The following is a 20,915-nucleotide window of genomic DNA, read 5'->3' as shown; positions in this document are numbered from 1 at the left end:
AATATACAATATATGCGCAAACTGTTAAGAGAAAAAAGTCTGGGTGAGGGTAGGGAAATATCTCTTAAGATAGGTGACATTCTTGAAAAAGCCCAACTTACCTCTGTTCCTCTCTATTTTAAGCTGAATTTCCCATTTTATCGATCAAAATTTGCTCACAGATTAAAAGGTAAGCCCAGACTTATAACGTCTATAAAAATGTAGACTTAAGTAGAATTTAACATTACTCACTCTCCCCTACTGGGTAACGCGATGCACGTATTTTTACCACAGATGTGTGTTCGAACTTTCACTTCCCTGCACTTTTTGTAGTCTGTGACTAAGTTTCAATCGGGAAGTTGTCCTTCTACAAACGAGAACAGCCGTCTTTACGGGATTTTTTTGACCAGGAATGGTCAATGCAACGTCTAAAGAAGTAGTTCCAGTTGAAAATGACGAAGAACCAACAATTTTGTGTATCGTAAAGGACGAAACAACTGTCGACAGGAAACAAAACAATCATACAGTGAATCTTCCAGCCTCTACTCTTGTGAAAGATTTGTACGCTTACGTCGCCAAACAAGTAAGCTATGTAGAAGACACCTTCCTTCTCGTGTGGAATAAATTCATTGGTGGAGGCAACGAAGAGGTAGTTCTAAATGATGAAAAGGCGAAGACTTTACAAGAAGTCGGCCTGGCGGCCAACGGGAAAAAGAACAATTTTCTGATCAAAGATAAAGATGGTGAACAACCGAAGAAAACGAAGGTTAGTGAACCATCAAGCCCTTTTCAAGTTATTAATAGTCTTTGGCAATAAAATGGATGATCAAGCTGATCGCGAGAAGGTTTTGAATCTTTTGCGCAATCAATGAGAAGCTTCAATACAATAAAATGTATAAATTTACCTTCCTGAACTTCTGAATGTAATGCGAAATACGTAAAAATATCATGATAACGGGCATTTGCTCAAAAAATGGTTCATCAACCAGTGCTTTGTGTTTCATTTTGGCGAAACGAAAGATATTAAATTATGTTTGCTGCAATGCATGGCGAACAGAATCGAAGATAGGATAACTACAAAAAAATGCTACGTTCTTGTAGTTACATGCAGGAACTGGTAAAGTTGATGTACAAGTTTCCGGTGCCTCTTAGATTACTGAGGTTTTCGTATTTTACTCAAGGGTGTGTAATTAGATCTGTCTTGGTTTGATTTACATAGGTGCGGAAAGCTTTAGAGTAGAATTCGCTCTATTAAAAAAAAAAAAAAGGTATATTGGAGTATAGTTGAACCATATACACGAACAGTGCATAGTAGAATTTGACAAGAAATCAAAATTTGCAACAGATCTTACACTCAGAAAAACAGTTTGATCTTTGGATTACATCACTTGAGTTATTTCTGTAATATTATCCAATAAGTAGTGTCAGCTAAACTGTTGTCTCTCATTACATTGAAGAATTGACAATCTGTCAAAAATTACTGCATTTTGTTGGCAAAAGTCAATATTTCAATGACAATTTCATATAAATTAGTGACAAGGGAATTCATCTTCCATCTTGATTTATATTTGATTGATTATACTAAGATTGTTTCAAAAGAGAAAACAAAATGTCATTTGCAGATATCCTCTCATTGTCATCCAAAATGTAATTCAACTTTACACGTATGTGCAGCAAACCAATAATTGTACTCCTGGCACTTTTCACTCATTGTCGTAGAGGGTCAGAGGTCAAGAAACAGTTAAGGGTGTGATTCAGTTAGCTAAGATTTCCTCAGGTCTCAACCTAAAAAAGATGGTCAAAAGTGATCTCAATTGATAAAGGGGACTTTTTCTTTGAAGCTTCAAGTTAGATTATCCAATCTATTTAGTTTTAAACCAAAATACTTGTGAATATTTTCTGTGGATCAATTTGACCCTGATTAGGCAGTTGGAGTTTGTAAATTGGTGGAGATTTATACGTCAACTTAGTTTTTATTTCTCGTAGTGTACTATTTAAGTTTATTTAAGATGTGGTTCTGTTCAACACATTGAGATTTGAAAAATTAAATTTTGTCCAATCCTTTGAGGACAGTCCAAGAGAAAGACAATTCATGGAGGGTTAGCAAGGCTTAAGTCTGAGCCTTAGTCAGGTCACTGTGAAACACTCTTGAGTGAGACACTTTTGTCTCCCATTGCTTTTTTCCACTCAGGAGTCCATTAAATGCCAACTGGCAGATTATCGTGTAAACTTAATGACTCAATACAGGGTAGCCTGCAATGGACTAACCCCTTATCCTAAAGGAAAGAAGCAGTACTACTGCCGACTGAAAACCCCACAAGCTCCAGCCAGATAGGTCATGGGGGTTACTTGCTGACTTTACCTGTTGCCTTGCAGGAGAATGATGATGATGATTCAGTTACAGGGAGTGTCAGCAACCTGTTCCAAAGCAATTCTAGCACTTCAAGTAGTTATTATTCCTCCTCCAGTGATAGTTACACTTTGGGAAAGTCTGAAACAGGTTAGGGTTCAGGATGATTTTTTTTATCAGTTGCATATGCATACTTTAAATATAATTGGATCTAGGCAACCACGCAGTCATCCGCAGTTTGGAGTATTGTACCTGCAGAGGGGGGAAACTTGGGAGATGCCTACCTTTTTTTGTTGCTACCTTAAGGGCACTTACACTGTTCCCTCCAATTCTACCGACCAAATCTTTTAAATGGGGCTCACTGTAATTAAGGCCAGGTTAACACCAAATCAGTGCAAAAGTTCTCTGAAAGGATGTCAAGAGTCCAAGTGAGGTTTGTAAAGGGCATTGCACATGCTTTTGCATGGTTTGCTTTGCTGCTGAATGTAGGAGAATAGCACAAAGTTACAGGAGAATGTATGACAAAACAGCTCCACCTGTAAAGAAGAAAAATTCAGGATACATCATGAGCACCCTAGGCCTTAACCGATAATGTCCTTGGTAGACATGTCACTTCTGATGGGTACTGCATGACAAACTTTTCCTTTGGTTACAATTGAGTCTGCCACTGGTAAACTGTTTACTCTATTTGTTGAATACAGGGTTTGTTGGTCTTGTAAACCAGGCAATGACATGCTATTTGAACAGTCTACTACAGACATTATTCATGACCCCAGAATTTAGAAATGCTATATACAGGTTTGTGCAGATAATTCTCAATACATGTAATTACTGATAAAACTTTTAGTGATGACTCTTGCTGGTGTGAGTGAGAATTGAAGAAAAAGTTAACTCTTTGAGAGTAGAGGCTTGTGAGTTTTGCCTTGCCACATAATTTCCAAGCTTAAGGATAAGAAATAATTCCACACCATTTTTTGTAGTTTTGATTGTTCAAAACTTGCAAAATGTTCTCCACATTTTTTAGTCCTCATAAAAGCATTAAAACCTAATTGCCCCTCTAAAAGGACAGAAACAATTAAGCCATAGCCAGTTATAGCTGTTTCTTAGAACAAGTCAACTTGTTCCATGTCCAACTGGCCAGATCTGACTGATGGAAAAAAACAGTTGGTTATTGTATACCAACCCACTTTAAATATTTTTCAAGTGAATGGATGAAGTAAAGATGTTACCAGTATGTCTCATTTGAAAGTATTGTTCTCCAAACAATCAATGAATGATGAGGTTAGGTGTTCTTGGACATTTTAAGGGGCTTCTACTAACTTTCAGGATTCATAGCCAGAAATTCTAGCATGTGTTTAGTTTGTACTATCTGGCATTGGACCTTCTTAAGTCAGCAAAACACAAAATAAGGAAGAGTTTTTAATAATTACAATTTCATGTCAACATTGTTTTCACTTGTTATTTGCTGCTTCACATATTTACATTTCCTTGCTCCATCATAATCATGAATATAGTGTTCAATTTAATAGACTTTGTTAATGATAGATGTAATAAATGTAAATAAACATTTAACATCTTAGGTGGGAGTTCATTGGAAATGAAGATGAAGCAGCCAAGAGTATTCCTTACCAACTTCAAAAGCTTTTCCTCCATTTACAGGTACCAGTGGTACAACATTGATTTACTAGATAAATTCCCAATTTGTGTGTTTAACCTTATGACTCCAAGAGTGACCAGCATCTAATATCACCCCTGAATCACTTTTAAAGGTCATGAGAAAAAGGAAATGATCATCAACTAAAGAAGTTTGTGATTGTTAAACAAATTCTCCTTGTTGGTATCTTAGGAAATGTACAGAGAACAGTATGGAGAATATGCATATTGATGTTAGGGTGTGAAGAGTCAATGAATTTAATTATATTTATGTTGATGTTCAACAATACAATCCTTTTCTGTGAATCATGATAACTATTTTAACATTTTTGTCAGAATGAATGACTGAACGGTACCTTTTTATTTTTCAGACGAGTTCCAAGAGAGCTGTAGAGACTACTGATGTTACCAAGAGCTTTGGATGGGACAGTAGTGAGGGTATTGACTTGTGAACTATTTTTACATGATTACAGACCACAGTTTAGGTTTGATGTTATTTTTGCTGTCTCTTAATTTTAGCATGGCAACAGCATGATGTACAGGAGCTGTGCAGAGTCATGTTTGATGCTCTCGAAAGCAAGTTTAAAAATACTGATCAGGTAAATAAATATTATTAGTAGTATGGTAGATAAGTAAGCAACTAGGGATGTAGATTTGAATAGATAAAGTAGAAAAAGAGTTGATCATTAAATTATTTTAATTAGTAAGTCAATATCTTGAATGAGAGTAAATGGAATTTCCAGGGGTTGAGTGGATATGAATTAGCTGGAAATGAAATATATTTGCAGCACAGGAGCAGTGGGGACTGGGGCAGTTGAATTGCAGCATGGGTAGCATGGAGTGCTATAAAAGGGATGCTTATCACATGGGAAAGCATTCTTGGCCAACAACTCATCTTACTCACATTTTTTAGTATATATTCAATTTACTAGTCACAGTTTGAGTTTTGCAGGGGTTTCTTAGCTTGTTTGCATTTCCTAAAATTATCTAGAGTTTTCTGTGCTTTGTTGGAATACATGTTTAGTAAATAAGGGCAAAGACCTTCCAGCCATGTAGCCTTTGTTGGATAGGCTTTTCAGAGCATGAGCCATGGATCCTACACAGATTTCCTACCAAGCTTTTTTTTTTTTCCCTATTAGGGTTTTTTCTGGCAGGTTTTTTCTGGCCTCTGTTTTGGCAGTATTCTGTGTAAACTGTTGCTCAGCTCGGTTTTTCCACCACATGGTCGAATGTTGTTGATTGTTTTGGTTTATCAAATGCCCGATCTAGGTGCTTGCTTAAAGTGATTGTGGGATTTTTATGTCATTACCCATTGAATGAATGCACTCAATGGTTCAGGAGTTTGACTTAGGGATTGCACTCCATTTCCAAGAAACTAAGCTTCTTTATTTGCCTACAGGATGATCTAATTAACAAACTGTATCAAGGGAAGCTTAAGGACTATGTTAAATGCCAGCAGGTATGCCTTTAACTCCTCATCAGTGTTCTCCTTTCATGTGTTTACCAGTAGAATTTACCACCTGTATGTATGCCTAAAATCCCATGGAATTTTTGAACATTAAACAGGTAAAATTACCAGTTTTAAAATTCCATTTACTTGTTGTGCTCAAAATAAGGGAAACCACTGTATAGAGTGCTCTTTTGTGCAGACATGAAATTTAGCTTACTATAAATTATCAGATTCTATTAGTTTTCAGAGTCCTCTAGTATATTTCTCTGAAGGTGTCCCTGATTGGTTTCTCAGTAATTTAGTATATCTTGTGATTCATTTCTTCCATACAGGCTGTATCAGTCTTCCAACTTTAGATCTTAGATCTGAAAATCAATTCCCCCCACAACTGTTATATAGTCATTGATACTAAATTACAATTAATTATATGTAGGTGTAGATTCTCATTTTTCATCAGAGGAGACCTTCATCTGATAAATCTTGAATATCTTTTCAAATCTGTCTGCTTTGACAATGCATGTAGGGAAGGGTATTTATGAATTCATGAAGTAAAAAGGCTGGAAATGAGTGCAGCTTTTAAAAGAAAATGTTGGATTTAATTGTGAAAGTGGATAATTTGCCTTTGTTAGTGTGGCCATGAAAGTGCTCGGACAGACACATATCTAGACATTCCATTAGCAATCAGACCTTTTGGCTCAAAGCAGGCTTTGGGTAGTGTGGTAAGTTAACTCTTCCATTCCAAGTTTAAGTAATGGCACATTATAACACATTCTGTTCTTTATATGTCAAGAATTTTGCCTTTGTAAGTAACTTTAATTAGAAATAATTTAAATTGTATGTAAGTTGTATGTACATGTGAATAATCATCTCATAGTACAAACAAAGCAAACAAAAAATGAATTAGGGAACCTGTTTACCCTTTGACATTTAAGAATGACTTGCTTCTAATTCCTCTTTACAGTATCACTACTAAAATTTAGCAATTTAATCATACACTAAGGACGCAAGAATGAAGGAAATGATGACAAACTAAAGAGGCTCTTGATTATCTGACAAATCTTCTCATCAGCACCTTCAGAAATGTTTAGAGAAAAGTGGATGATATCTAGTTTGATTCCCCATAGGAAATTGCCTTGAAGAGTTTTGTTACTACAGAACTCCTGGAGGGCCAAAATCAGGTAAATTAGGGTGGATTTTTTCTTACAAGTGTTAATTTGAAATTGTGCTTTTTTCTTAGAAAAGCTAGGCCTTGTAGAAAATTATTTGCATAATCAATTTTTCTTTTTTCACAGTACTTCTGTGAGAAATGCAATGAGAAATGTGATGCCCGCAAGGCAAGTGATTGCATCGATGTCTGCTATGTATTTTGTAATTTACACTTAGTCTCCAAGAAAAGTTAAAGTTTTTATCAAGATTCAATTATTATTTCAAAATTAATTATTATCATTTACTTGTGAGCACTAAAGACAAAAAATTTGCTGACTCTAGGATAGAACCTCATATACAGCTTTAACTCTCGTGAGTGACCAAGAATATAGAAAAATATAAAATAGAAGATCATGAGTTGATCTAATACCAAATTCTTTGTACTAACTTGGTGAGAATTATTATATAGCAGACAATAAATATAAAATAGAGGATCATGAGTTGAACCAATACCAAATTCTCAATACCAACTTGATGAGAATTGTATAGCAGACAGTTTGGAGAATTACTAAAATCAGATCTTGGGAGTGAAGGGTTAACATTGAAGTATTTATTAAGTTTGGATAACACAGAATTCTCACAGGTACCAGGCAAAATTCTCCAGCTGAATTGTGATTTTCTGTGCTACTTTTCATTCAGGGTTAGAGAATATTCTTGGCATTCTTTACACTATTCTCTGGCTAGTATACTTGTTGATAATATTCCTGTTATTACTTGCATCTGTGAGCATACTTGTTTATTGGAGATGTAGATTTGCCATTTGCTATTGACTCGGTATTAATAGTTTTTAACCGTTAACATGTTGGAAAGGTTATTTAAACACATAGCTTCCCTCTGAGATTCATTTTAACAGCAAAATACACTGTGCTTAAATTTTTTTTTCTTATAGGGTTTGAAATTTTTATCTTTCCCATATCTTCTGACGTTACAACTAAAGCGCTTTGCATTTGACTATGCAACACTTCATAGAGTCAAACTGAATGACAGGTTTGTATTTTACATGGGCTAATGACGTTTGATTTAATGTAACTATGTCGTGTGATTTTTCTAACATACACTGGAAGATTTGTTTTTCATTTACTTCTTTCAATAGAATGACATTTCCCAAATACCTCAATTTGGAAGACTTTATAAGTGAAGATTTGGAGGAGGTTAGTATTAGGCTTGTCGCTGCAGAATAGAGAATGATATTCATGTTATTCTTTTTACATGAACAATTATAGAAAAATTTAACTAGGGTTTATATAAGTCCTGGAAAACTTGGAAAGTCCTGGAATTATATTTTGACATTTTCTAGGGCTGAAAAGTCTTGGAAATCTGCTTAAATTAAGCAATAAATTTTTCAGAATTTAGGTTATAAGAAGTGTATGTAGAACATAAGGAGAAATGATTTTGAAACCTTGGGAACAAAAGGATTTAAGGTGAAATTTGGAGCCCTGGAAAAATCTATCTGAGTCCTGGAAAAGTCTTTGAAAAGTCCCTGAAATTTGTTTCCAAAAAAGGGTACAAACACTGTTCAATACCTCTCAACACTGATTTCTATTTATGATGTCAAGAATGATGCAGATGAAGATGCTAATCTAAAGGGGGACTCACCAAGCACATGCAGCACTGAAACTGACAGTGGGGTGAGTGAAGGCTGTTCTGATAATGGCACATCTACTGAAGAAGATGAGGTGGACAATAGCAGTAAAGGAGGTAGTCAAGTGGATGGGGCCACAGCATCAAAGAAAGTGGAGCTTAATGAAGACATGTGCAATGGTGACCTGGCACAGGACATGAAGGTTAGATGGACTGTAGTCTTGAATGCACCTCCTCCTTCCAGTGTTACATTTCTTTGTGCTGCAAATTGCATTGCATAAGTTTGTTACAAACATTCATACCTCGCTATGTTTTGACTGACATTCATGAACATTACTATGGCCCACATGCCTGCTTAGGATGAGGTTGGAAGAGTTGTTCTGTCAGTTTGTGTTGTTCAGTGAAGACAAGTGTAAGCTGCAAACCAGCAACCGTGTTATGGTCACTAGAGCAAAACTTAAATATATTCTTGACTAGTGTCCATGAATGTCAATGAGTGTGATTAAGTATTATTGTGGAACATGCCAGAAACCTTACTAAAAATAATATTCTCAACATGTACCAAATGCCAGACATCCTTTTTTTTTTTTTTTTGGGGGGGGGGGGGATAGGGGTAGTCTAAGATTTTATAGCATACATTAAGTTGTCGAGTTCATTTGTCTGTGTTTTATTTTTTTAGGGTCCATATTGGTATGAGTTATTCTCCATCATGATTCATTCAGGAAGTGCATCAGGAGGCCACTATTATGCATACATCAAGTGAGGTTTATTTATTGTATCCTGCATGCAGTCATGTAGTCAGTATTTATTTAGGATGGAGTGATCTGTTTCTGTTTGAAGCGTGTTCTGTGTTCCATCAGGTTATTGAAATTGTAATGTTTTCCTGTCCCAAATATCACAGATCATTCACAAATGGGAAGTGGTACTGCTTTAATGACCAGAGTGTCACAAAGGTAAGTGTTATGGTCACAGTGATATAAAAAAATGACATGCATATGGCTTTCTATCTGATAGAGGGTATTCTTAGAAATTTTTGGGAATTACACATCCAAGACTTAGTATAGAGGTATAAAGAGGCGGAAACGAAAGAGGTAGATAAATTAAGGTCAAAGATGAGAAAACTTCTTCAACTTTTGAAGCTGGAAGAAATGACTTGAGCTGTAGGACATTGTTGCCTTGAGCCATTCAAGAAGGTTAAGGTACTTTGAGAAAATTATGGCCTTATTCTACCAAAGAAGGGAGAAATCAAGTCCCCATGAATTTGATTCCTTTGTTTTCTTCTCAATTCCTTCATTACGAACTCAATCAGGCCAGTGATGATGATATTGAAAGAACTTATGGAGGATTTGAATCATCAAGGACCTACTATTCATCAGTCTACTCCAGGTAACATTTGTTTGTGAGTTACTGTAGTTAGTAATTAATAAATATAACCTTATCTTAGTTGCTTTGCTTTAGTTAGAGATGGCAAAATACCTTTAGCCACCTTATACTGCAACACTGTGGCCAGCTACTTGAAAACTTTCCAACAACTTTGTGTACTTGACCTTTTTATTATACTATGCTACTAATTTTTTGTCACATAAGTGCAGATGTAGAACTGTTGTTGAAGAATGAGATTGTTTATTGGTGACATTTGTAGTTCAACAAATGCATACATGCTGATGTATAGACAAGTCAATCCTGAAAGAAACTGCAAGTTCCTGGAACAGTGTGACATGCCTCTCCACATTTTGGAGTTGATGGAAAAATTGAAAAAACAAGAAGAAGATGAGAGAAGAAGAAAAGAAATGGAGAGATCCATGTGCAAGGTAAGAATGCAGATGTGTAGAAGCTAATAAATTAAAAGCAAGCTTTGTATAGATGGTTTGAATCAGAAATGGGAGATTTTGTGGCTTGCTGATTAAAGGGCAAGGGCTCATGCCCTCATAAATGTCATTGTGATTTGTTGTTGGGCAAAACATTTCACTCACCCTGTGGTTCTCCTCATCTATGATTAAAAGTGAGTACCCACAGCATGAAATTAGCTTTTTTTTCTGGTAGCCAATTCCAATTTGAACCAGAAGTGTCAAGTCTTTCCAGCCCAATGAAAGTGGTATTTCATTGAATGTGGAGGTGTTTAAAGGTAAAGAGTTCACTTTTTTGAGCAAGTGACTCAAAAGAAAAGGTCTGCAAGGTCTAGTTTTTAAAGCTCGGTCAGGGGGCGATGTTGAAGTTTTGAACTGATAGATGTGTTAGTGAGATAAGCACATGATTTTGTAAGGGTCTCAATTTTGAACAGAATAAATGTGTTTATTTTGCTCCAGATCAAGATTTTTTGTGAGCACCCTCAGAGTAGGAGAATTATGGAACAGAAACTTGAAATTCACAAGGATACAACTTTGAAAGATGCAGTATCTGTGGCTCACAAGGTATGGCACATTACATAATGAAAAGAGATTTTTTTTTACATCTTACTAACCAGTATTAGACACAGTACAGATGCAGAGAATTACAAACTGAGGTTTGATTACGAGAGTTAAGATGTGGCATTTTAAAATAAGACCATTACTTCATTTTACAAGATCTTCATTGGATAATTTTGCTCTGTTACGGTAGCTTTTCCACTTGGAGGAAATTCTCCCAGCAGAACAGTGTCGAATTGTGAAGTTTGATGAATACTATGATTACATTGAAAGGTCATATGATGGGGAAGAGGTGAGTTTATTATCTTTGTATTCAAATAAAGTGCATGCAGTGCATTAGATACAGTGTATTTGGAGTGCATTTGGACACAATTTTGGCTAAGGGGGCAGGGCAGGAATTTGAACGAAGCAATCTTCAAAAGTTAGAATTGTGGGGAAGGGGGGAATTTTGAAGCTTCAAACTATCCATTACAACAAAATATCTAATGAAATGATCAAGGTGCAATCCCCAATGCTGGTGTTGCATGTAGGTGTGGTTTATGGTTGGCTCTTGAATTATTGTCTCATTGCCAAGGCTTTTACTTTGGTATTCCTCTACCTCAAAACCAAACTCCAAATTCCAAAGTAAACCTGGAAAGAGGGAAGAATGAGTCAAAGTGGTGGCTTTTTGCCTACTTAAATCCGGTTTAGTTTAATTGCAATGACTAAAGGAAATAAACCCTTTAATTCCCATGAGTGACTAGACATAGAGGCTACTGTGTTTATTATTGTGTTTATCAACATCCCTGGATATCGCCCAGTCTTAGCTGGAAAACTTTCAGTCATGTGGTGCATTTAGACCAATAGTGTATAAGCAAAAAAATATTTTATGGATCAAAAAAAAGAATATTTAATTATTAGCTGATCCCATACTAACTTTACCAGAGTAATGTCTTAATAATTTATGGCAGAAGGTAAGGAGAATTACTCGTGAGATCTTGGGGTTTAAAGGGTTTACTCAAGTAGAATCAAGCCAAGGAGATAGCAATATTTTTCAAGTTGCTGCCAAATCAATAGAAATGCCTTGGAGGCCAAAGATTTCGAAGATTCCCCTTATTAACTAGAGGCATCTACTTTTTTTTCTGTCCCTCATAAAAAACACCCTTACATTCACTTATTCCTAGATGATCTTGTTAACACTAAATGGACCCTGGAAAAAGGAGGTTGTCACCGGCCAAAATAGTGCTAGGCTACTAAATGCAGTTCTTTCTGTAAACTCACCACATTGCTAGATCATTGATACTAATGGTAATTGTGAAGAAGAGCTCCCCAAAAAACCTGTTGGCCGACTGTCGGTGAACTGTCTTCTTCACAATTACCGATACTAATAGTAAATTTGAAAAAACAGCTACCATTTGCATTGATCTTGTATCTCCTCTTTCACAAACAGGATAATCCCATTGGCAAAGTTTTGAATGGAGTTAAACAATCCTACATGTTTGACCTTCTCCTTGAAACTAGAAAGAAAGATGAAAGATTTAAACCCTATAAACCTGGAGGTAAACTTGATCTAAATTGTTCCTTTGTTTGTTGATAACTCCAATAAACTACCAGCTAAATTACTTTATATATGTATACCCATAGGTGAGATAATGTTATTGAACTGGGCCCAGTTGTTCAAAAGGAATATAAGTCATCCAATAAATAAGACACTATTTATTAGAAAATGCAAATTTGTCCTGTGGATAGTGTTATCCACCCTTGGAACAACCAGATAGACTGCTTTTTAGGTTGTAGGGTAGATAGTGTTGGTGATATTTTCATGTTTTTACCAGGAAGAAATAATCAGTAGTTCTCTCATCCATAAATGAAACATGGTGAATGAGTTAGAGCTTACTTGAGTGTTAAATGAATGTAATTTTACTTTGGTGTTATTGTCAAATCTGAGTATAAAAACACACAGGAGGGACATCTGTTAGTATTTTGTTGTTATGCCCTTGTGTCCTCAAGCACTCAGGGGATCAAAGTGTGAACATTTTAATAGCATTTTTTTTTCCCGCTCCTAGGTACAACAGTAAAGGTTCATGTGGTGCATCTAGAAAAAGAAAAGGTGGATCCATATGTAAATGTGCGACCACTGCTCAGTTCAACTGTGGGGGATCTTTGTGATCTTATTCATGAAGTAAGAACAGTTTCTTTTTCCATGCAAGTCTCAGGCTTTTCTTACCTCCAAGAGACACTGTACATTACTCATTGGTCTATTTTGTGGTTTGTCTCTTGGCAACTTTCTTTGTTTGCCTCTAAAAATGCTATGGTCATTGTTTGGTCTACAAGTTCTCAGGCTCCATTAACGGGTAGTTGAGAAAAAGTTGCTTGACCTGGTTGGGGAGGGGGGGTTGGGACCCCTTCCCCTTTCATCTTTTCACCCTTTTTATTCTCCTTCTTTTGCCTTGTTCCTATTCTCTCCAAACAACACTTTGAGAGATTTAAAAATAGACTGCTCCATAAAATGTTATGCATATGTTTCACTGTTATTTAAAAAATGGATTATCATTTAATTCATGTGCAGAAATTTAATCTTCCTGTGGACTGTATGAGGGTTGCGTTTGAAGGATCCTACAATGATCTGAAGCTGCTAGATAACCCAAGCAAAGTTCTAAAAGAACTTGGATTCTTCAAAAACAACAGGGTATTTAAATCACTCAAATATTTTTTCCAGATGAAATTGCATATTCTTCAATGTATGATATAGCTAAGAGAAATGAGGTAGCACAGTCTTTTACACATGGGGTTTAAATGTAAAGGTTGTAGATCAGTGTTTGGCAAGGCCTCTCTGTTCAGTGCTTGGTCAACACACTTTATTTCTAGAGTGCCTCTTTTTACCTTTGCACATACAATATAATGTTGTCATGCAAAGAGTTGAAAAGGAATCAGTTCCCTAAATCTCTTCTTTTCCAGAATAGTGCCAATCCCTCATTGTGGTTTAAAGAAAAAATTAGGAAGGGGATGCTTTTGAATCAATTTTAAATCACTTAAAATCAGTTTTATCAGCAAATGGTGTGGAAATTGTAAGGAGGAGTTTGTCTGGTATCCCATTCAATAAATAGAAGGGGGGAGGGGAACAATCTTCCTAGCTGTCAACTGGTATGGCATACTGCAGTATAACTTTTAGCTGCATGCGCCCATTTGCTTGAGCCAAGACTTAGGTGGCCTCAAGTTTCTGCTTAATATGAACCTGCAGTCAACTCAGATTAAGTTATTGTCTGGTACAAAACATTTGCCTTGGATAACAAAATGAATGTTTGTGGTTATATTCCACTAGGTGTTTGTAGAAGCTTCTGATAAAGAGGAAGATGTTCAGTTTAAAGATTCCAAACTGTTCAAAGTCTTAGATGTATTTCAGCACACTATTCAATTGTTTGTTTTATTACCAGATCCATCTACAAAACCATCAGGTATGTGGGGCCTTAAAGATTGTTAGTTGAACCATATTTGGCTACTTTGTAATCTGAGAATGGAAGGAATTTTATCTTCTCTGTGTACATCTCTATTACATCTGGTTATGTAGTTCATTGGCTTGGTTTGAAAAACAAGATGATGTCATTAATGTTTTGGGATCATGATAATTCACAATTATTACATTGATGTTTGAACAGAGAACTCCTTACATACTAACACATGTGTAACAACCTCTTGCCTATAGAGCACACAAGCAGATATATCTGTGAGACTACAGTTGATTCAGAGAAGAATGAAAAACAAAGAGGTGAGAAGTTGTGTCAAGAGTACAGAGATACAGTTATGGTAACATAAGTCTTCATTAACTAACTCTTGCACTTTCCTAGGAAATAATTGCAAGCCATGTTTGATTTTTAGAAAAACTTGTCCGAGTGGACAAAAGAATCACCCTTGGAAAACTGAAGGAAATTCTGAAGAGCGATGTTGGATGTGCACCAGAGTTTTTTAGGGTAGGTACTAGAGAATGTCTTTAGTTTAATATGTTATTTACCAAACAGAATTAGAGATGACTTGTGAAGTTGCAATCATTTGCTGGTGGAGAACAGGCATAAATCAGAATTTCATTTGAGATGTCATTGATACTAGAGGTCTGTTTTTCATGATCATAGGTTTACAGAGTATACTCAAACAACCAAGAAATTGAGTACAGCAAGTTAACTGACCCACTTACAAGCTTCAGTGATGATTCTAAGGTTGGTGCCAATGCAGAATTTTCCAGGACAGTGAAATGTTGCTATTTTCATGGTAGTTTCAATATTGTTTTTCTGTTTGAGTGACACATTGGTAGAGTTCATTTTAATATTTACAGTTTGAAAACTGTCAGAATCATTTAGGCTGCACTTTTAGATACTTATTTTGTTGTAAATGATGGCATTATTATATTGATAGGTTAATTCTTGCCCTTCCTCATTTTCCTCTACATGTTAAATTAGTAAAATTTTAAAGGAACATGGACTTGCTGTGGTCTGGTTCATTTTACATTTATTCACTAGCTGAATGGTGGAGTAAGATCATTTTATTGACAGTATCTACATGAAACAAACACAACCTTTTAAGCTTTTGTGCTATCTAGCAATTGACTTTATTTGTAAAGTATGTTTGCACTTTGCTGGAAAATTATGCTCTACAGCAATCTTTAGTAGATGTTACATTTATAGTGGATATGAGGCATTCAATTCTTTCTGTGCTAGATACGAGTAAAGTACAGTCGTGCCCTCAAGAAAGGGGAACATCAGCTAAAAATATTTCTACTAAATCCTACGGAAAAGGAGGTGAGGGTGATTTGTTACAGAGAATTTGTTCTGTATATCTATTCCTGGACTCATTGTGCAAGTTCTTCCTGCATTCAATACAATTGCTACAATCCTTTTTCCTGCAAATAATTAGCATAAAATTCCTTCCTAACTGTCAAAGTTGAGCTTAAACTATGTTTTATAACAATATCAGTCTATAATAAAACTTTATAGTTGGTGTCTGGAAAAGAATTTTGACCCACAGTTTGGCCACTGATTTCTTTTGAGAGAAGAGATAAACTAAGGCTACTTTAAAGCAATAGAGCCCTTTAATTACATGTCATGATGATGATTAGTCTTTGCTGAAGGAAATGAATTGAATGGTAGTATCTGTTTCACTTCTAGCCTTACAAGTACTTTTGTGACTGGATTGTGACTGATGGTATGTCAGTGAAACAATGCAAAGAACTTCTACACCCAGAAATCTGCCAAAGATGTGGTATTGATGTACCTGTTGAAAAGTAAGTTTAATCATCACTTTAAGATTTTCAGCTGAAAGGGTACACTTAAAGGTAAAAAAATTTTTTTCCCACCTCCACTGAATGTTAATATGAATTAACACAAATATTATTACTATGAATTAATATTTATTAGTTAGTATGGTTAATTAAATATGGAACCCTTCCAGCTGGTTTTATGCCTGTTAAACAGCACTTGCTTATTTTGCAGCAGATACGGCCATGTTACTTCCTTGTTTATTTATTTGTTTTTGAAAAAGAGTTAAACTGTTAACTTTTTGTTTTGTTTTCCTTCAAATAAGGAATTTTTTTCTCTTTTATCTCTTCCTTTTTTTATTTGTAGTCTCAGGATGAGAAGAAAAAACTGGAAGAATCCTGCTGCAGTGTATGTTGATACTCAGGTGTTTGAAGACCACATTCAGGTGTATGCAAGTTTTGAAGTTTTCCTGGAAATATTAGAAGGTGTGTGAGTTTGACTAAGAATTTTTATCAAATCACCACTTTAATAATTTCTGTATCTCCTCTTGTTAGATGACACACTTGACCATCATACTTTTTGTTAACCCCTTAATTCCCCGATATAACTGACAACAATTTCTAACTGAAATTTTATTTATTTTGAGTTGTTTCTTCGTTTCTCTATTTTTATTGTGTTCATTAATCGAGGTGTGGAATTTCAAGTGTGAGGGTTTAATATGCAAAAGTAACTCTGAGTTATAATTATAGTTAATAATTTTGTGTCATTTCACTGTTCTGAATCCCCAAATTGTTCTTTTACATAGTATGTGCATCATATAATCACTTTCCAAAACAAAATATATCCACAACATTCATTTTTCACTCTTCTAGGCCCTGAATTAATGACTTCAACAGACCAGCTTTCAGTCTATGTGCGCCATTGGCATCCTTCAACTATAACACTTGACCCTCCCAAAGAGGTTGTTCTGCAAGACAGTGTAGTTGATGAACTGAAAGCTGCAGTAAGTTGGGATTAGTTAGGGCATGTTATTCATCAAAGAATTCTTCAGTGGATTGAGGGTTTTGTGGCCAAGGCAGCAGTGTTTCATACTCACAGTCTGATGGCCCTCAAGGTTTAGGGTCACTCTGACCCTTAGTTAGACTTGTAGATTGCAGTTCCACTCTCTAGCATGCCAATCAATTAGAAGCTTCAACAACACCCATCCCCTCAACCACCACTTTCAGGCAACCCACATTTGACCTTCATCTGTACCTGGGGGGGGGGGGGGGAGGGGAAGGGGGGATTCGAACCAGAACTGAAAATTCTTTCCAGTGATACACATGTGTTATATATCTTAATATGGAGGTGTTTAAAGGTAAAGAGTTCACTTTTGGAAGGAGATGGCTTAGAAGGAAACTTATGGTGGCTGTTATTGCCTTTTAAAAAAGAATAGATCATGAAATAAGCACTTTGGTGGCATGGGCATTTGAATACTATTTTGGTCTAGAGGGTTGGGAGTTTGAACAAACCAATCTTCAAAGTTCAAATGTGCAGGGGGTCCTTGGGAGGATGCTGAAGCTTCAAATTGGTTGACACATAAGTATGCATACTTTGGAGATAGTAAACTGTTTTTTATTTTATGTCTTCATGATTCATATTTACATTTGTGCTTCCAGATACTATAACATTTTCATTTGTCTTTCCAAATTGATTGCTGTAGTCTGTGATATTTATAGATTGTAATTGTGTATTTCTCTTTCAGGTTAGCAAACTTGGTAGTGTTCCAGAAGAGAATTTAGAGTTGTGCAAGGTGAAGATTATTCAAGATTTAGGGTCAAATTAAAATCTAAAATTAATCTACCAGGATTTTTTTAGTTTTCTGTAGTTTATCATCTTTTGGGAGGCTAGTTTGCACAATTTTATAGCAATTTCAGCACTGACCTTTGTTATAATCATGCACAGATGTAAAGCTACCATGCACACCACTTATTTAAACATCAACTTCTTTGAAAGTCTGTTAGTTCTTTGACTCACCAACATCATGGTGTTGATGAGTCATGCTTTAACCCTTTCAATCCCAATATCGCATTAATAATTCTCCTTACTTTCTGCCATTAATTTTCATGATTGTAGTTTGAAAAATGTAGCATTTTAACAACTTATAATCCCCTACTGATATTTTCCTACAATTTCATCACTTTTCTGCTTGATATTGCTATTGTAAAGAGAAATTCTGTTTTGGTCATTCATGGGAGTTTGAAAGTTGAGAAGTTTCACTGTTATAACTTGTAATCAGAAGACATAAACACTTCTTTATAAAGATAACCACACGGACACTTTCATTGTGTGGGGAAGTTATATTTGATTTCAATACCTCACACAAAGTGTAGGAGTTGACAAAATTTTTTAGCTACTTTCTTAAGAACTTTGAGAATCCTATTTCTTTTTGTAATAAAAAAACTTAAGGGGATGTTTTCCTTGTAGGGCCGTGGACACTTTCCATGTGAAATGTCTGTTTTGGAGATTCATGATGAGTGTGACTGGTCAAGTGACTTGACATCCCTTAGAGCAAGTCCTCTGTTGATAACTGATGATGGAGCAGTGGTGTTTTTCAGGTTAGAGTCTTTAGTTCAGAGGAATGGAGGGCTTAAAATGTTCTGGATGACAATCTATCTGTCCTTGGCAGATAGATTGTCCTCAAAATTTCATATTTGCCCCTGGGAGCTTGGCTTCTTTGCTTTGCTTTATGGCTTTGTTTTTCTGCTTTGCTTCCTTTTCAATTAAGTTCAAGATTTAACTGTCAAAAGTTCCCACCTTTAAACGTTACACTTCATCCTTTCTGTAGGGATAAAACAGAAAAGCTCATGGAAATAACAGAAGAAAAGAAGCAGGAAATCATAAAAAAAGAAAATGCAAAGTAAGAATTTCACCCTCTCATGATGACGTCATGTTTTACTTATCCAGAAAAGATTACTGCCACAATGATGTACAATCAATATTTTTTGTGTGTGCAGCATTTCACTAAAACAAAATTAATTTTTATGTTGTCTTTCAAGTGGCAGTTAGGAATATCTGGTAATACTTTATGAGGTAGTAATCAAGGGAAGTTATTTTAGCCCTGTAATCCAATTCAAATGAACAACAGTAGATTGACTGTAGCCAAATCACAAGCATGGTGTTCTATTTTGGAATTAACCCATAATAACTCCCAAGATCTCATTGTTAATTGTCTGCTCTAGCTGCTACACATTTCCTTGTAAATTAGTTAAGAGAATTTGGTATTAGATAAGGATGAAAATTAAACTTCTACCTGGAACATGTGAGTACTCTCATTGCCTGTTTGCTGGATAACATATGAATATTATATTGAGGAGTTTCATGTGAACTCCACTTCCAGTAATGAACAAATGCATTCTTTTTATCATCATACAGGAGCAACAACTCAAACACAAGAATTGGAAAATTTTCTTACAAGGAAAGAGCTCTAAAAATTTACACTGATGACAACAGACCAAGCAACTGAAAAGAAAGAGAGTACTTCTCAATTAACCAGGGTTGAAACAACTCAAGAAACGCACAACCACTTGCATTGATAGAGAGATGATGGACTGTGCAACAATATTGATAAATATTATGGAGTTCCTAGTACAATCAATAATGGATTGGGAAAGAACACAGAACAATGAGATACAGAAACAATTCTGTTTGATTGACAGTAGCCCTTGTAAGTCAATAGTTTTGTGCATGGAAGGCAGAGAGGATGTCTAAAATTTCCATGAAAAGGGGCCTAGGGATCATTAGCATTGTGTTTTGTAACCTCACTTTTTGCATAAACTTATTGATGACTGAAGTGACCCTGAACTAACTCACCTTATCTTCAAATGCAGAGCTTCAATTATTTTAAGTCAATAGAATTTTCATTACAACTACAATGTAGTAGAGGACTTTGCAACTTAAACTACAAACATAAGACCTTTATTTCTACCATTTAGTTCACCTCATGGTTAATTTTGGTCTACACAGTTCTTCTGAGCAGGACATGTACAAATGGTTACAGAAGAGCTTTTTGATATTTTTCTCCAAGAGAAAAACATTGGGAAGTTTTCTGATGTGCATATACTCAAAATCTGTTTTCTGCAGAAAATAAAACAAAGTCTGCCCTTATAATCTAGGATAAAACACAAATATTTCACTTGATCTATTCCCTGCAGTCACAGTTCTTTTCAGAAGGCTTTCAAGAAACATGTATGATACGTGGACATTCCAGTTTTCAAGCTTATGGAAAAATCGTTTTTGCTCAAGTATGTAATCTTATACCAAGCTCCAAGAGCTAGGTTTAGTGTAATTTAAGAGGTGGCTGATGAGTCAAAACTGCAACTTGGTAAAATCCATTCAGGAAACTCAACATTGGTAGTTACTCAATGAAAGATGCTGTAAAACTGAAGTTCTTGATTGTAATTAGAGGACATTTTGATACTAGCAGTGTACTTTATTATCTAACGCTGAAGGAGAACTGCAACACCAACAAATGGGCAATTTTACCTCTACCTTACAGAGCAGTAATCTCCTTGGGGTTTTCCACTATTTGCCTTGAATTTGTGTGAATTACTTGCAAAAAATGCTAAAACAATTGTGGTCAACTTCTGCTTTCTGAGCTCTACTTGTGTTTGCTCATTCAGAGTAAAAGAAATATTTCTCACGACATCAGCTCTTATAGGAAGTTTGACAAATGAACTGTGGGTCACTGAAGATTTTTACAAAACATTTATCAGATGTTGTGATTTTTTGTTACGGGTCTCTCATAATAAAACAATGAGTATCATTTACAGTAACTGTAGTATGTAGATTAGTTTCAAATTGTCTTCATATTGTGCATCAATTTTTCTACTATTACTATCATCTTTACAATTAAATTTCAATTTAGGTCAAGCTTCAATCAAGATGCTGTAAATCTTGAAAACAAACAATCTTAAGTCAACAACAAAAACAATTAAAAGCTCTTTCTGTAAATAGGGAGGTGTATTTGCAGTTTCTTGTAATTTTTTTGCAGCTATTGTTTGAAATCATTAGAACCGGCACCCACC

At 35.5% G+C, this 20,915-nt stretch overlaps 1 protein-coding gene across 2 annotated transcripts; it reads left to right on the top strand.

Annotated features, from left to right (window-relative positions):
- Positions 1–302: 302 nt before the first annotated feature.
- LOC113674924 (ubiquitin carboxyl-terminal hydrolase 47) lies at positions 303–20,841 on the top strand. 2 transcript variants are annotated; one of them, XM_027191421.2, is made up of 34 exons: positions 303–745; positions 2,356–2,479; positions 3,031–3,127; positions 3,910–3,988; positions 4,354–4,420; positions 4,502–4,581; positions 5,382–5,441; positions 6,062–6,151; positions 6,557–6,610; positions 6,725–6,766; positions 7,528–7,625; positions 7,732–7,789; positions 8,195–8,422; positions 8,899–8,978; positions 9,121–9,172; positions 9,529–9,605; positions 9,862–10,030; positions 10,526–10,630; positions 10,818–10,916; positions 12,054–12,162; positions 12,670–12,785; positions 13,173–13,292; positions 13,926–14,058; positions 14,307–14,369; positions 14,480–14,571; positions 14,731–14,814; positions 15,313–15,393; positions 15,760–15,875; positions 16,216–16,334; positions 16,722–16,852; positions 17,594–17,641; positions 18,316–18,446; positions 18,677–18,748; positions 19,264–20,841. In XM_027191421.2, exons 1-34 carry the CDS (start codon positions 392–394, stop codon positions 19,352–19,354), a joined length of 3,519 nt encoding a protein of 1,172 aa, XP_027047222.2. In that variant the 5' UTR covers positions 303–391; the 3' UTR covers positions 19,355–20,841. The 2 variants fall into 2 exon arrangements, with proteins under 2 accessions (XP_027047222.2, XP_089051196.1); XM_089195070.1 differs by having other exon boundaries at positions 8,141–8,422.
- Positions 20,842–20,915: the final 74 nt, after the last annotated feature.

This window comes from Pocillopora damicornis, chromosome 2 (genome assembly GCF_964200805.1).
Source record: "Pocillopora damicornis chromosome 2, jaPocDami1.2, whole genome shotgun sequence".
Classification (NCBI taxonomy): Eukaryota; Metazoa; Cnidaria; class Anthozoa; order Scleractinia; family Pocilloporidae; genus Pocillopora; species Pocillopora damicornis.
The sequence above is the reverse complement of the archived record's forward strand: the minus strand, read 5'-3'. Positions and strand labels throughout refer to the sequence as shown.